The following is a 16230-nucleotide window of genomic DNA, read 5'->3' on the forward strand; positions in this document are numbered from 1 at the left end:
AAAAACAGGATCCCTGGAAAATTAAACCAATAGCAGATAAAGGGGTGATTCTAATTTAGGAAAACTTATCTACCTACAAAAATACCCACTTTAATGGTGATTTTATGTAGAAAATTATTAGATGTTTTCTCTGCACTCCACTCACCATTCATTTTCATACAACACCATGACAAGTTTATCAAAATGCAAAAAGCTCTAAGCAGCCAAATATATTTTATGAAACAAGTTGAAGACAAAATACCATTGTATATTTATATAATGTTATAGCACATTAATATGTAAAATTATACTCACCTTTAACCTTATAATGTCCATGGGTTCACCACTATTGTTTTTTACATTTTTTTCCCATAGCAGATTCTAAAAAAAAACACACAAAAAAAAAACAGAAAGAAGAATAATTCAAGCGAAAAAAATCAAAATTGTATTTAAATTATAGAAACATGAAAACAAACAGTAATGATTCTTGTATCAATCAGACCCTGTAAATTTTTTAGAGACTTTCCATTTACTTCTATTATTAAGTTTACTTCATTCTCATGCTTCTTTTTTTGTTTTGTTACAAAGCATACCTAGGTAGGGTCAGAAGCAGCAATGCACTACTGAGAGCTAGCTGCTGACTGGTGGATACGCAAATATGTATCTTGTCATTGGCTCACCAGATGCATTCAGCTGGTCCCAGTAGTGCATTGATGCTCTGGGGATTGACTTTAATTATGTGCATCACCCTATTGCAGGGGTTATCCACACTGTTTTATGCCAGCAGCAGAACAATAATAAAATGCTATAACACAATACTATAAAACACTGTCTCTCATCACTTGGTATTTAGAATATTACCAGCTCTCTGAACACCCGTACTTGCATGTGTGTGAGTGCCGGTTTTCACACGCCTGTAAAAGGCGATTCCAGCACTAGACTATCAGCATCAGATTGGTTGCAAGTGCACACCTTACCTGAATGAACAAATTGAGACTTTCTTCTATCACACTTCCAGCAACTTCAAACGTAGCAGTGACAATGCTCTGAAAAAAATAGAGAACCATTGTTTAAAAAGATAGATAATCCCTTTATTACCCATTCCCTAGTTTTGCAGAACCAACACGGTTATATTAATACACTTTTTACCTCTGTGATTACCTTGTATCTAAGCCTCTGCAGACTGCCCCCTTTATTCAGTTCTTTTGACAGACTTGCATTTTAGCCAAATATTGCTGACTCAAATAACTCCACGGGAGTGATGACAATGTTATCTATATGGCAAATGTGAACTAGCACTAACTGAATTTTTTTTTTCAAATTCATTGAGATAAGTTTTTGAAATTAGCATATGAGCCTACCTAGGTTTAGCTTTCAACAAAGAATACCAAAAGAACAAAGCAGATTTGATGATAAAAATAAATTAGAAGTTATTTAAAATTACATGCCCTATTGGAATCATGAAAGTTTAATTTTGTCTTGGGAGTGGGGTGTTAGAAAAAAATGGCACTGAAAAGTGCCTTTACATTGCTATGTGTTCCCATAGACCGCAGTCTAAGGGCTAGATTTATCAAAGGCTAGGCGAACTCTGTATATGCTTCGCCTGTAACTGCACCCCAGCTCGCCTCCGGAGAAGCGCACATGTGAACCTGAATTTATAAAAAAATAGACGTAACTTTGCGCAGGTGAGCTGGGGCATAATAATGCTAAATTTCGCCTGTCGGAAAAAGCATTTACTCCCTATTTATCACAGTACATCCCTATAAATATTTACGCCGCCATGTTTTGATGAGATCGTTTTTTAGGTAACTATTTAGCTTATATTTATATTATATAATGTTTCTGTGCTGTTTTTGCCATATGTTGATAATTTAAGATTGCAAAAATAAATATATCAATATATTGATATATATATATATATATAAAACTGTTGGTACCCATATGCGCCTGTGGAAGCGCTAATTTCTAGCAATAACAGTCTCTTCTTGGCGCTGAGCCTTTGAAAAATGTGTTAAAAGAAGAAAGTACTGCATCACAAGATGTAAAAGCATGTATTATAATGGTGTTCGCCTCAGTCTGTATGCCAAAATATACAACACGCAACTGAAGCCGAAATTTCAGTTCCTTATCGGCGCAAAACAATGATAAATAAGAAACTGGGCGTATTTGTAGCTCGGGCTGTTAAATTATGCCTATTACTAATGTATATTGTTGCACTCGAGAGCGTGCCCGTGCGCCTAGGCGAATGCAAGCGGAGTGCGACAAAGTTTCTTTCAGATTTGCGCAATTATAGGCGCAGAGTGCTTTGATGAATATGACGATCAGTTCGTATGCGCTATTTTGGACGGAATTAAAGGAGAATGGCTTTGATAAATCTACCCCTAAATATATAAGTATATGATTATAAACAAATATATTTATGTGTTAATATGTGTATATATACACATATTAACATTTAAATATATATGTATATATTCATATACATATATATATAAAAATGCTGCCCATCGCTGTGCTACTTACCTCCTTCGCGGCATGAGGTAACGAGGCTCCCAAAGGAGCTTATGGAAGCACACTCTCGTGAGCGCAATGCTTCCTGGCAATCACGTTCGCATTGCTATTAACTTGTAATACCTGCGCACATTATCGTGTGCTGGTATTACAAAGTGGAGCACTAATCTAGCCCTAAATGTTATTGTTTTTGGGGGTTTAGTTTTTGTAGTCTGTTGATTGTTGGGTGATATTGGGGTAAGATCTTGGCAGAATATTAACATATTTTTCATGTGATTTTTATCTCCTATTTCCCATGTAGCCCCATCTACATACTTTATTTGGAGCAGGAAATAATGTCCAATTTTGTAATTTACCTTATAAAATGATTATTAGTAGTAGTATAATTTATTTGTAAAGCTCCGCAAAATTTTGTAATGCTGGGAATTTACACTTCATTCTCCAACCCTCTTTAATCCAATCCCTCACACACACTCATGCAAAGTATTAATTTTCCTGAAAACAATCTTAAATGTATTAGGGCCTGCCCATAGTGCCATCTATACTGCTGTACAATGGCCTGGTACTAAAATTCAAGCCACCTTCAAGGGATATTAAAAACTACAAAATACATTTCATACACCTCCCTCAAATTATGGGTGCCACCATTTTGGTACCTAGGCTATATTGAACGTATATTATAGAGAGTTACTGCACAGTGCACATGTGCAAACACACAGCATAGGAATGCAGCTAAAGGGACATGAAACACTAAATACATTTTATATGCATCGTATTGAGGCTATTCCCCGCCTCCATCTCGTCATAGATGTTGCCATGTTGAAATCTAGCTTTCACATTGTTTCAGCGCTAATTTGTTTGCACATGTGCAATAACTCTCATGTAGTGGAATTTAGGTTCCCACATGGCAGCACCCATAATTAGAGGGAGGTGCACAAAATATATTTAGGGCCATATTACGAGAGGAGCATAAATGTTTGTGGGTGAGTGATATCGAGTTTACGAGTTAGTTTGCATGCAGGTTAAACGGCGCTGGTATTACAAGTTAAAGGTAAACGTGAGCGCTTAAACGCAATTCAAATTTGTCGGGTTAGCGCGTCCTCAAAGCTGTAGTTAACTGTTTTCGCAAAACAAAAAGTGTCACAAAAAACATCAAAAATACATTACAAAGTACAGTTACACTCATAATAACACTATCTTATAAAAAAATATTCCTAAAAAATATTGCATAAAAAAGTTATAAGGGCCCAAAGATATAAGGTCTCAAGTGTTAGGAAAAAAAGAAAATTTATGCTTACCTGATAAATTTATTTCTTCTTAGACACGATGAGTCCACGGATCATCTTCATTACTTATGGGATATTCACTTCCTGGTCAGCAGGGAAGAGGCAAAGAGCACCACAGCAGAGCTGTTAAATAGCTCCTCCCTTCCCTCCCACTCCAGTCATTCGACCGAAGTTAGCAAGAGAAATGAAAAGCCAAGGTGCAGAGGTGACTTAAGTTTACAATAAAAAACATCCTGTCTAAAAATGACAGGGCGGGCCGTGGACTCATCGTGTCTAAGAAGAAATACATTTATCAGGTAAGCATAAATTTTCTTTTCTTCTTAAGGACACGATGAGTCCACGGATCATCTTCATTACTTATGGGATCCAATACCCAAGCTAGAGTACACTGATGATACAGGAGGGACAAGACAGGATACCTAAATGGAAGGCACCACTGCATGAAGAACCTTTCTCCCAAAAGCCGCCTTAGCCGAGGCAAAAGTATCAAATTTGTAAAATTTTGTAAAAGTGTGAAGAGAAGACCAAGTTGCAGCCTTGCACATCTGTTCCACAGAAGCTTTATTTTTGAATGCCCATGAGGAAGCAACAGCCCTAGTGGAATGAGCCGTAATCCTCTCAGGAGGCTGCTGTCCAGCAGTTTCGTAAGCCAAACGTATAATATTCTTCAGCCAAAAAAAAAAAAAAAAACAGCCGTAGCTTTCTGTCCCTTACGTTTGCCTGAAAATACCACAAACATAGAGGAAAACTGGCGAAAGTCTTTAGTCGCCTGTAAATAAAACTTTAAATCACAAACTACATCCAAATTGTGTAAGAGCCTCTCCTTCTTAGAAGAAGGATTAGGACACAAGGAAGGTACAACAATTTCCTGATTAATGTTCCGATCAGAAACAACCTTGGGAAGAAAACCAAATTTCGTAAGTAAGACAACCTTATCCGCATGAAAAATAAGGTAAGGGGGCTCACATTGTAATGCTGAAAGCTCAGACACTCTACGAGCAGAAGAAATTGCTACCAAAAATAAAACCTTCCAAGATAACAACTTGATATCTAAGGAATGCATAGGTTCAAACGGTACCCCTTGAAGAACCTTGAGAACTAAATTAAGACTCCATGGAGGAGTAACTGGTCTAAACACAGACCTATTTCTGGTTAAGGCCTGACAAAAAGACTGAACATCAGGGACATCAGCTAGACGCTTGTGTAACAGGATAGACAATGCTGAAATTTGACCCTTTAAAGAACTTGTAGATAATCCTTTCTCCAATCCTTCCTGGTGAAAAGATAAAATACTAGGAATCCTAACTCTACTCCAGGAGTAGCCCTTGGATTCACACCAATAAAGATATTTACACCAAATCTTGTGATAAATCTTTCTAGTGACAGGCTTACGAGCCTGAATCAAAGTTTCTATGACTGAGTCAGAAAAACCTCGCTTGGCTAGAATCAACCATTCATCTCCAAGCAGTCAGTTTCAGAGAATCTAGATTTGGATGATGGAAGAGTCCCTGAATCAGAAGGTCCTTCCGAAGCGGAAGCCTCCAAGGAGGTAGAGACGACATCTCCACCAGGTCTGCATACCAGATCCTGTGAGGTCAGGCCGGTGCTATGAGAATCACTGAAGCCCTTTCCTGTTTGATCCGGGCAATCACTCACGGAAGGAGAGCAAATGGAGAAAACAGATATGTTAGCTTGAAGGACCAAGGGGCCGCCAGAGCATCTATCAGCTCCACCTGAGGATCTCTTGATCTCGACCCGTACCTGGGAAGTTTGGCATTCTGCCTGGATGCCATGAGAGCCAACTCTAGCTGACCCCATTTGAGGATCAGACTGGAGAACACGTCCGGATGAAGTTCCCACTCCCCGGATGAAAGGTCTGTCTGCTCAGAAAATCCGCCTACCAGTTGTCCACCCATGGGATGTGGATTGCCGACAGACAACAAGAATGGGCCTCCGCCCACTGAATTATTTTGGAAACCTATATCATCGCAAAGGAACTCCTTGTTCCTCCCTGATGATTGATGTAGGCCACTGACGTTATGTTGTCCGCCTGGAACCCGATAAACTGAACCGAAGCTAGCTGAGGCCAGGTCAGGAGAGCATTGTAGATCGCTCTCAGTTCCAGAATGTTTATGGGCAAAAGAGACTCTGTCTGAGACCATATCCCCTGAGCCCTTAGGGAGCCCCAAAATGCTCCCCACCCCTGAAGGCTGGCATCTGTTGTCACAATCTCCCAGTATGGTCTGCGAAAACATGTTCCCTGGGAGAGATGATCTAGAGACAACCACCAAAGAAGAGACTCCCTTGTCTCCTGTGCCAATAGAAGTCGAGGGGACAAGTCCAAATAATCTCCATTCCATTGTTTGAGCATGTCCAACTGCAGAGCTCTGAGATGAAAGCGAGCAAACAGGACGATGTCCATTGCCGCTACCATCAGACCTATTAACTCCATGCACTGGGCCACAGAAGGACGAGGAAAAGATTGCAGAGCTCGACAAGTATCGATAATTTTTAATTTCCTGACTTCTGTCAGAAAAATCTTCATAGACAGAGAGTGTATGATGGTCCCTAGAAAGGTCACTCTTGTATGAGGAACTAAAGAGCTCTTTTCTAGATTCACCTTCCACCCGTGTGACCTTAGGAAAGCCACTACCAGGTCCGAAGGCTCCAAAAAACAGGAAGTCCCGCCCTTCGTGGGCGTGCTGCAAGTCTCTGCTTCCCTCTCAGGGAAAAAACTAAAGTGAAACCACCAGAGCCCTCCATTTTAGAGAAAATAAACTTAGCAACATAACTCTAGTAGTAAGAAGTGAATACAGCGCCAACAAGAGGCCAAGGGATAAATATACTCACAGAGAGATAAAAGAAGATTATTTAATGAACCATGTTAAAAAGCATCAGTAATAAAAGACTATATATAAAAAATGTAAAAAGCACATATAAATAAAATTATGTTTAATTAAGATATTCCTGTATTTGTAATTTTATTTATATGTGCTTTTTACATTTTTTATATATAGTCTTATTACTGATGCTTTTTAACATGGTTCATTAAATAATCTTCTTTTATCTCTCTGTGAGTATATTTATCCCTTGGCCTCTTGTTGGCGCTGTATTCACTTCTTACTACTTGTGCATATTTTTTGGAGGTTGGTTAGGATCTCTGTTTGGATACAGCTTGGGGATTACCTTAGCGCTTGTACACACACCCTTTTTCACTATCAACATAACTCTAGCCCCAGTGCCTGCACCTAATCACTTCCCTTCTGAAAGTCTGAAACTGTCCCCACATAAGTAAGGTTTACCATTAACCCCTTATGTATCGTAGTGCTAATGAAACAAACACCGAGACTCCTTAGATCCCAGAAAAAGGCAGCACTTATCTCAAACACTGCCTGGCTGTAGGGCAGTTCCCAAGCTTGAGAGGTACTCGCCATCACATTGGCCTGAGAGATAAGCAATGCTGAGTCAGTAATAATCTCAGGCTGAAGGATATGGGGCAGCTGAAAATGGGAGGCGCAGTGAGAATTATGTCCCACCAGTTCTCATAGCTCTAAAGCCACCAGAGCTCTACTGTAGAAACTGATATGTACTAGGCTACACCCCAGAACAAAGTAGCACTCTCTGGCACTACTCATAAAACAAAAAACTCTTGATTGAAGAATCTTAACTAACACCTCACTTTACCTGCTTCCTATTACTAACGTAGGCAAAGAGAATGACTGGAGTGGGAAGGGAGGAGCTATTTAACAGCTCTGCTGTGGTGCTTTTTGCCTCTTCCTGCTGACCAGGAAGTGAATATCCCATAAGTAATGAAGATGATCCGTGGACTCATTGTGTCTTTAAGAAGAAAAGGCATGCAGCTTTAACATTGGAATACATACATGTACATGTCTAAAGAAGTATATGTATATATATATATATATATATATATATATATATATGTGTGTGTACATATGTATTTATATGTGTATATATGTATTTACCGATGCATATGCACATATAAACACATAAATACATACATATATAGACATATATATATATATATATATATATATATATATATATATATATATATATATATATATATATATATAAATGCATTGGAGCCCTTTGCAGTCAAGTAGATGAAAAAATATAAAATCATATTTATGCAATATATTTATATTTAATAAAGTGTTATACTGTGTATTTACTGTAACTATTTCACATTCCAATGTTCTGCACATAGCAGAATATGTTCTAAATATTTTAAATAGATATTCCTATATATATCTGTACCTAAATATAATCATATATATATAGAAATAAGTATTTATGAATACATGGAACATATTCTGCTATGTGCAGAACATTTGAATGTGAAATATTCATATTTTCATGTCGGGTTAGCACACATGAGAATATGTGATTGGGTTTGCATGCACCTACTGGTGGTGTTTTTTTTTTTCCATTGACTTCTATGGGGAAATAGGTCATCGCGCGTAATATTGTAAGCTCGGCTTTTTGCACGTGTCGGGTTAGCACAAGAGTAAAAAATGTTTACTTTCAAATCGTAATTCCAGCAGAACCCGGTGGGCACTGGTTTATTTCTAGCGCAATTAGCGCTCTAACAAAAGTGCTAAATAGCGCTACACTCGTAATCTGGCCCTTAGTGTTTAGTGTATGATTAAAGCTAGATTTTAACATGGCAACACAAGTAACTAGAGGGAGGTGGGGAATAATCTCAGTAATATGCTTATAAAATTTATGTAATGTTTAATGTCCCTTTGAAAGTTAAAATACTTGCTTGAAGCAGAATTCCAAACAGAACTGTCTTGACTCTTGCAAGGGTGAGTATGATCAAATAGTGATAGCATTTTGCACAAAAAGGCCCTAGTTAATCAGATAAATAAGAGACAACAATCTAGACAGAAAGATACCTTCCTGTTTCCTTTCTAAAAAGCCAGAAAAGAGGCCATCTAGTGGTCAATTACCAACATATATACCTATTTAAAGGTACACAAACCCCTATTTTTGTCTTACATGATTTAGAAAGAGCAAGCTATTTTGAACAAGTTTCCAATTTACTTCTATTATATAATTTTGCTTCACTCTCTTAACATCCTTTGTTGAAAAGCATATCTAAATAGGCTCAGTAGCTGATTGGGGCTGCACATAGATGCCTCATGTGATTGGCTTACCCATGTGCATTGCTATTTCTTCAACAAAGGATATCTAAATAATGAAACAAATTAGATAATAGAAGTAAATTGGAATGTTGTTTAAAATTGTATTCTCTATCTGAATCATGAAATGTATTTTGCACATAAATAAAGGTAGTTAGTTTTCATGTGTTAACATCTACTTGAAAAACTGCCCAACTTACCTCTTAAGCACCAAGAAAATATAATTATGCTGCAAATGTAAAACTTGTGAAGAGACTAAAATATTGAATAGAATGGTACCTTCATGTATACAATTTATGCAGTGTAAGGTAAAAAAAAGTATTTTTGTATCATATTAAATAGTGTATGTTCTATATTGCTTATTTTATTAGGATATTCTAAGGTAGTTTACAGGTGTATTACACTGCATATTATAATCATGTAATATGTTTTGTATCAGGCAGTGTGTTTTCAAATGAGCAGCCAGTTTTGTTTTGTTTTTATTGCTGGACTGGTTGGCAAATGTTAAAAACTATTAAGGGGATGGTGAATTATACTTATTATATTTATATTATTTAAACCTACATAGCATGTGCATGAAAACCGCTAACTTTTTTATTTTTAACATTCTTACCTAAATTGTCATAAAAATAATTTTTAATGAGAGAGATTTTTTGTTTTTGTTTCCTCCGCCCCGTTTCTCTTCTGTTTCTGTAGTGAAGTGATGTAGACAGTGCGCGCTCCCGACTGGCAATAATACACACATGACACATGGGCTCGTCATCCACTCCAATGCAAACAATGAATCACAAAATTGACTGTTTACTTATAGAGAGGTGAGGCCGAGGTAGGTAGCATTTTGAGAAATATAAAGAGCGCAATTGCCCTGCATAAGCACATATTGTAATGGAAATCTTAATGTTACATAAAAATGATTCATATTTTATAAGAGAACAATTAAAAGTATTAAAGTGCAATTGTTTAATATCTGATTTATTAATGGAGAATTGTACTTTAACACAATATCTAGTATATATATATATATATATATATATATATATATATATATATATATATATATATATATATATATATATATATATATATATATATATATATATATATATATATATGTGTGTGTGTGTGTGTGTGTGTGTGTGTGTTTCTTGCATGATTATAAAATTTTAAATTTTCTCAGTTGAATTGACAGTGAAAGTCCCTGTGGAAGAGAATGTGCATGTGTAATACATGCACACACATGGGGACAGTCTGGCTCAGAGGATTTACAGTTGATCAGAGCGCATGAACAGCCCATGAACTTCTTTTTCTTTGTAAATGGTCTTCAAATGAACAATCCTTTGGCAAGATAAGGTTTGATCTATTCTAAACCTTAAAAAAGCATAGTCCAATCTAACAACACTGAAACTGTGTGCTTCATAAATCTGATTTTAACCATGATTCAGCAATAACATAACATTTGGCATTAGAGGTGTAAAGCTCTTGATGTCTCATGCCAGATACCCTATATTTTAGAATCACTGCATTGTGCAGTATAAAGTTTTGCATACACACAATGCAAACAGACACTCAATAGAGTCACTGAAGAGGGTATAGATAGTTTTCTAAGTATACTTAAAGGGACATGAAACCCAAATTTTTTTCTTTCATGATTTAGAAAGAGCATGCAATTTTAAACAACTTTCTAATTGACTTGTATTATCTAATTTGCTTCATTCTCTTGATATACTTTGCTGAAAAGCATATCTAGATAGGCCCAGTAGCTGTTGATTGGTTGCTGCACATAGATGCCTCGTGTGATTGGCTCACCCATGTGCTTTGCTATTTCTTCAACAAAGAATATCTAAAGAATGAAGCAAATTAGACAATAGAAGTAAATTGGAATGTTGTTTAAAATTGTATTCTCTACCTGAATCATGAAAGAAAATTGTTGGGTTTAGTATCCCTTTAAAGGGATAGAAAAGCCAAAATTAAAACTACTATACTTCCATTAGTAAAAATGCTTCAAGTAAACGCTATTACTGTTTCAGCAACACACACAAATGCTACATGTGACTATAGCATAAGGATTTAAACAACGTGCCTCTCGGATAATTGGCAGTAGTGTGCAATGCATTAATGAAGACTTAATTTGTCTCATACAAGTCACACTCTAAAGGCTGTGACACACTGCAAGCGGAGCGGTGCACAGCGTGTAGATGCAGCTGTGCGCGCTCAGTGTGTCCTGCCTTTTCATCTCTGAGCTCTCTGCTGCATCAGGTCGCGTAGCTGAGCGCTCAGAGATGAAATAATTGAACTTTAGAAGCGACGCGACGCGGTGCAAAGCAGCTGCATCGCCTCGAGCCGCATCGCTTGCAGTGTGTCACAGCCTTAAGAAAGCACAGGGCACTCACAGCATATCTGCATACGCCACTGATAAACAGTCATAACTTTTACTAGAAGCCTTTTTGCTAATAAAAGGATATTGTAAAAAAAATGCTTCTGTTTAAAATTTTAACTCACAGATGCACATTTCAATTTTGACCTTTCTATCCCTTTAAAATATGGCTTTTATATGGTATTCAAATCATGTTGCTGAATTTTAAAAGTGTACTATAAGTTTCTTTAGTGAAATCATCCTCTCTCTTCCTCTAATGTGTAAGTGTGAATTGTTCACAAGGAAGTAAAGCTGTTGGCCTTATTACAACAGATCAGAACTGTTTATTATTTCAGTAGTCCTCACACTGTCTCTCTGTATCCTGCTTAGCTTTGTTAAGCTGCTCTGTGACAAAATATGTGACCTCATTTACACTTCATCTAGCACAATAATATTCTTTAATCTGTTGAAGTGTTAAACTAAATAGTTACATCTACTCATCAATCGATTTAAAAGTGACAACTGGAAGATTGTTCAAACAAACACCTCATAAATTGTGCAGCGATCATTTCCTCAACAGTTGTCACCGTGCACTAGGAAAGGTTCAACACCTTATAGCTGATCCCTGGAATTTATTGTAGTGTTCACTTAAATACAATTATGTGGTCACAAAGTTTGAATGACTGGTCATTTGGATCTTTAAGTGAAGCAATTAAAACTATTATCACTTTTCTAGGATTGTTTAATCGGTCATTGTAAACGGAAATGCAAACGCTAAAATCAGAAGTAAGCAGCATTTACGCATCTTTTAAAAAGTAATTCCTCAGCTATGTATTAAAGGGTCAGTCTCAAATAAAAATGACACGCGAACATTAGTGATGTTTTGAATCTCCCTCTCTCTTATATATAAATATATATAAATATATATATATATATATATATATATATATATATATATATATATATATATATATATATATAAATACATATATAAATACATATATAAATACATATATAAATAACTTGAGAGGTAGCTATTAAACATATTGAATCCAGCCATTAGAATAACAGACAATGGGAAAGTCTGTCTCACTGGAAAGATCTATAAATTCTGACAGAATCAAGTGTATTCATTGTTGGAATAAAGGCACTGTAAAACTTTGCTTTTTCCTTTTAATTAAGAGTCCGGGACTGAATAACATAGAAACATAGATTTTGACAACAGATAAAAAACAAAAGGACAGTCGTGTCTGGCCATATATTTTTCTGAAGTGTAGCATATCCCAGACATTCTTCAATTCCTTTACAGTTTCTGGCCTTACTACCTCTACTGGAAGTCATGAATCAACAATCAATTCAGTTAAGAATAAACCTAATTTTTAATTTCAGACCTGTAAAGACGTGCCCTTGTCCCCCAAAACTGCAGGGTCACCTGTCTCAGTCAGTGAACATTAAAGAGCTGGTAAACACCTTGTAATAACATTTATCCATTGTCTTGCAAAAAGTAACATACTAGATGAGTATGGTAAAAATATTTAATGCATTAACACCTTGTTTGTTGCAAATGTTTTTCAATAGCCAAACTCCATCCACCACTTGCCTTATCTGGAGGACCCAATCAGAACCTCTTAATGGTGTAGATACAGCTAGACACTCTCATTTTGTTTCTTGTATTTTAATATTTACTGAGGCCAAATAGAAACAGATATGTGTGAAGGTTGTGAATCCTGCAGTGTTCATTTCCAGTCGTCATAATCAGAAAACTCTTAGTTTCAGAGTTAAATTACATGAAACATGATAAAATAAATAATTAATTTGTATTGCAAAGTTGTTTTACTGCATATAATCTCAATGTGTTTAATATCCCTTTAATGTTGCAGTATTAACTTTATAAGCATTACAAAAACAGATATTTTCAAAGTTTAAATAGTTCTTCTTGATGTTTTTCCATTAAAACTATGTTAAAATATATTTGTAGATCACTTCTCACCCAAGCAAACACTATCCTAGATATCAACTTTTTAGAACCTACCTCTGAGAATGTGGGAGTATGTGCCTTTCTACAACTCATCAGAGGGGTATAATCCTCAAGATATTTTCACATTTTCTTGATTTTTTTTACTCTAGATCAGGGTCAGCAACCTTGGGCCCCCAGATGTTTTGAAACTACATTTCCCATGATGCTGAGACACTCTTTAGGCTGTCTGAGTATCATGGGAAATGTAGTTCCAAAACATCTGGGGGCCCAATGTTGCTGATTTCTGCTCTAGATGTTCCCTGATATCTATATTGCTTTTTAGTTATGACCTCTAACTTGTAATATTATTAACATATATACATTTGACAAATCAATAAAAACAATAAGATAAAAAACATGCTATAATTTGTCTCCCAAAGCAAACTAAAAGGGTGAAGCTTAAAAATGTCTGGTTAAAAACACTGCCATTTATTAAATAAGAAAACACCCTGCATTGGTAAAAAATCCTAAGAGCAACATACATTTACAAACCATAATGTGTTTGTTTTTAAGAAAACATTCTGAATTTCTCTTTTTCAGACCACACCCTACAAAATGTCCTTATTCTAGACAACACGCTCAAGCTGTCACTCATTTAGAAAACATTTTGCTAGCAATAATAGTTCAAATATAGTTTGATATAGTTCAAATAACTTTATCAAGCTCTGGTTAAGTTGGTAATAATAATTGTTGTGGTTGGATGAGCTTGTAAATATACTGGTCAAGGTGAATGTTCTTTAACTTTCAGGATCTTAACACACCTTTGTAAATAGCCAAAGATCACAGCCGTGTATTTATAAAGCCCTCTTTTCACACACAGTACATAGACATGGTAAGGGTCAGCATTTGAACACAGGAAGCTCATTTGAAAGCTTAATTTATTTAACTGCAACCTCTTTTCTTCTTTTCTTTGACTATCCTTGGAGGACAATTCTAAACTGCAGGATACCCTTAATTCAACAATGATAGATGAGATAATGGTTTCTAGGCACATGAAAAAGTAAAGGTTACTGATCCGTGTAAATGTTCTGCCACTACCACAGATATAGTTTAATGCCTACAAAGTGTTGTTTGCACAGTTTAGCAAACTGAATATAATTTGAGAACAAGGATAGACATATGCACTACCATTGTGCTGGATTTTATATATATGTTTTAAATAATAACCACAAACTCTTCTCAAAAGTAATTAACATAAGATTCCAGAGTCATGTTATACCATTTTTAAACACTGGGGCACTATTTATATTATACAGTGTATTTTATTATTTTCCTTGTTCAATTTTACAGAATTATAATTTTTTTCAGATTTTTTGTTTAACAGTCTGTTTATTTCCACAAAGGAGCTAAATTCATTGTCAAAGTTGTGCTCCTATACCACTTCAGATTAGGATAGAGATGGTGAGCCAATTAGGCAGACATACATGCATATGCTTTAATCACAAGCCTCACTTGGAGTAGAATGGGAGTGTTCAAATAGTACAAAAACATAAATTATGCTTACCTGATCATTTATTTTCTTCTGGTGGAAAGAGTCCACAGCTGCATTCATTACTTTTGGGAATTAAGAACCTGGCCACCAGGAGGAGGAAAAGACAACCCAGCCAAAGGCTTAAATACTCCTCCCACTCCCCTCATCCCCCAGTCATTCTGCCGAGGAACAAGGAACAGTAGAAGAAATATCAGGGTGAAAGGTGCCAGAAGAATATAAGGACGCCCCACATAAAATTACGGGTGGGGAGCTGTGGACTCTTTCTGTCAGAAGAAAAGGAAATTATCAGGTAAGCATATTTTATGTTTTTCTTCTTAAATGGAAAGAGTCCACAGCTGCATTCGTTACTTTTGGCTAAAGAGTTGAGAAATGTACGCAGGTATCTCTTTGCTAGACACTTCCTCTGGCACCCCCTTTAATCTAATGTTGTTCCTCCTACTCCTGTTCTCCAAATCCTCCAGTTTGTCTTGAAAATCCTGCAGAAGTTGCTGTTGTGAGAAGACCACCTGTGAGACCTCATCTACATTTCCACCATTCCACCATTTGGTCCTCTAGTTAGAGTCTAGTATATCTATTCTGTTGCCTAGATCTTTCAGATCTGACTTTATTTCAGATAGACTATTGGTTACTGAGGTATGAATTGAATCTATTTTCTCCCAAAGCTTCTCAGCAATGTCCTTTTTGGAGACCAGAGTCCGTAAGTCAGCTTTTGTTAGTAGAGTGTTGTCCTCTATCATTTGCATAGATTCCTGGTCTGATTCTTCTTCTGTCTCCCCATCTTTGTTGGATTTGCTCGGTTGAGAAGATTTGAAAAAAAGGAAGACATAGTAGACGTTTTTGCTGATTTATCTCCTTTCACTGCCCTTCTAGTGGCCATTTTTTCAGTATGTATGTCTCCACAGCCCCCTTCCTTAGTCTGGAGTGGACCTCGTTTATGGTTTGTTCTTGGTTCAAAGAGTATGTATGTTCTGAAGTCTCTGACTGATATGATGATATGGGTGATATGGGTGGCAGTTTCAAAGTACAACATTGAGCAGCTTTATCTCATTTTAGAGTTGAGATGATTGTTAGGTAGTTAGCTTATATATTGCATCAAGTATCAAGCTAGGCGGCACCCTCATAATCCCTCCTGATGTGCTTACATGTTAATTTCGCTTAATAAGGGCATCTTCAGTACAGTCTCTGGAAAGCAACAGCATGAGATGGGCCACAGTGGAGTTTTGTTGTAGTCCTCTGCAGTGGCTGTTCTTTTCTCAATTTTGCTGCAGACTTCAGGGTCTCTGCAATGTAGCTCAACTGTATGCCCGGAGCCCGGTTATGTAAGATAGGTCCCCTCGTGTGGTCTATCTAGCCCTCAGATACTGCTTAGCTGGGGTAACGTTATTGTGCTGGGTGAGGCCTCTTTAATTGCTTGTGGTAATCTTTGT

The 16230-nt window shown here is 36.6% G+C and overlaps 1 protein-coding gene across 1 annotated transcript in view; it reads right to left on the minus strand.

Annotated features, from left to right (window-relative positions):
* Positions 1-16230, minus strand: part of LOC128649325 (zinc-regulated GTPase metalloprotein activator 1) — a 141701-nt gene that overhangs the window by 13426 nt on the left and 112045 nt on the right. The window contains exons 13-14 of the mRNA XM_053702534.1: positions 957-1025; positions 295-360 (exon numbers count right to left, since the gene is read on the minus strand). Coding sequence (XP_053558509.1) covers positions 295-360; positions 957-1025 — 135 coding nt within the window. The remainder of the gene's footprint in view (positions 1-294; positions 361-956; positions 1026-16230) is intronic.

This window comes from Bombina bombina, chromosome 2 (genome assembly GCF_027579735.1).
Source record: "Bombina bombina isolate aBomBom1 chromosome 2, aBomBom1.pri, whole genome shotgun sequence".
In the NCBI taxonomy this organism is placed as follows: Eukaryota; Metazoa; Chordata; class Amphibia; order Anura; family Bombinatoridae; genus Bombina; species Bombina bombina.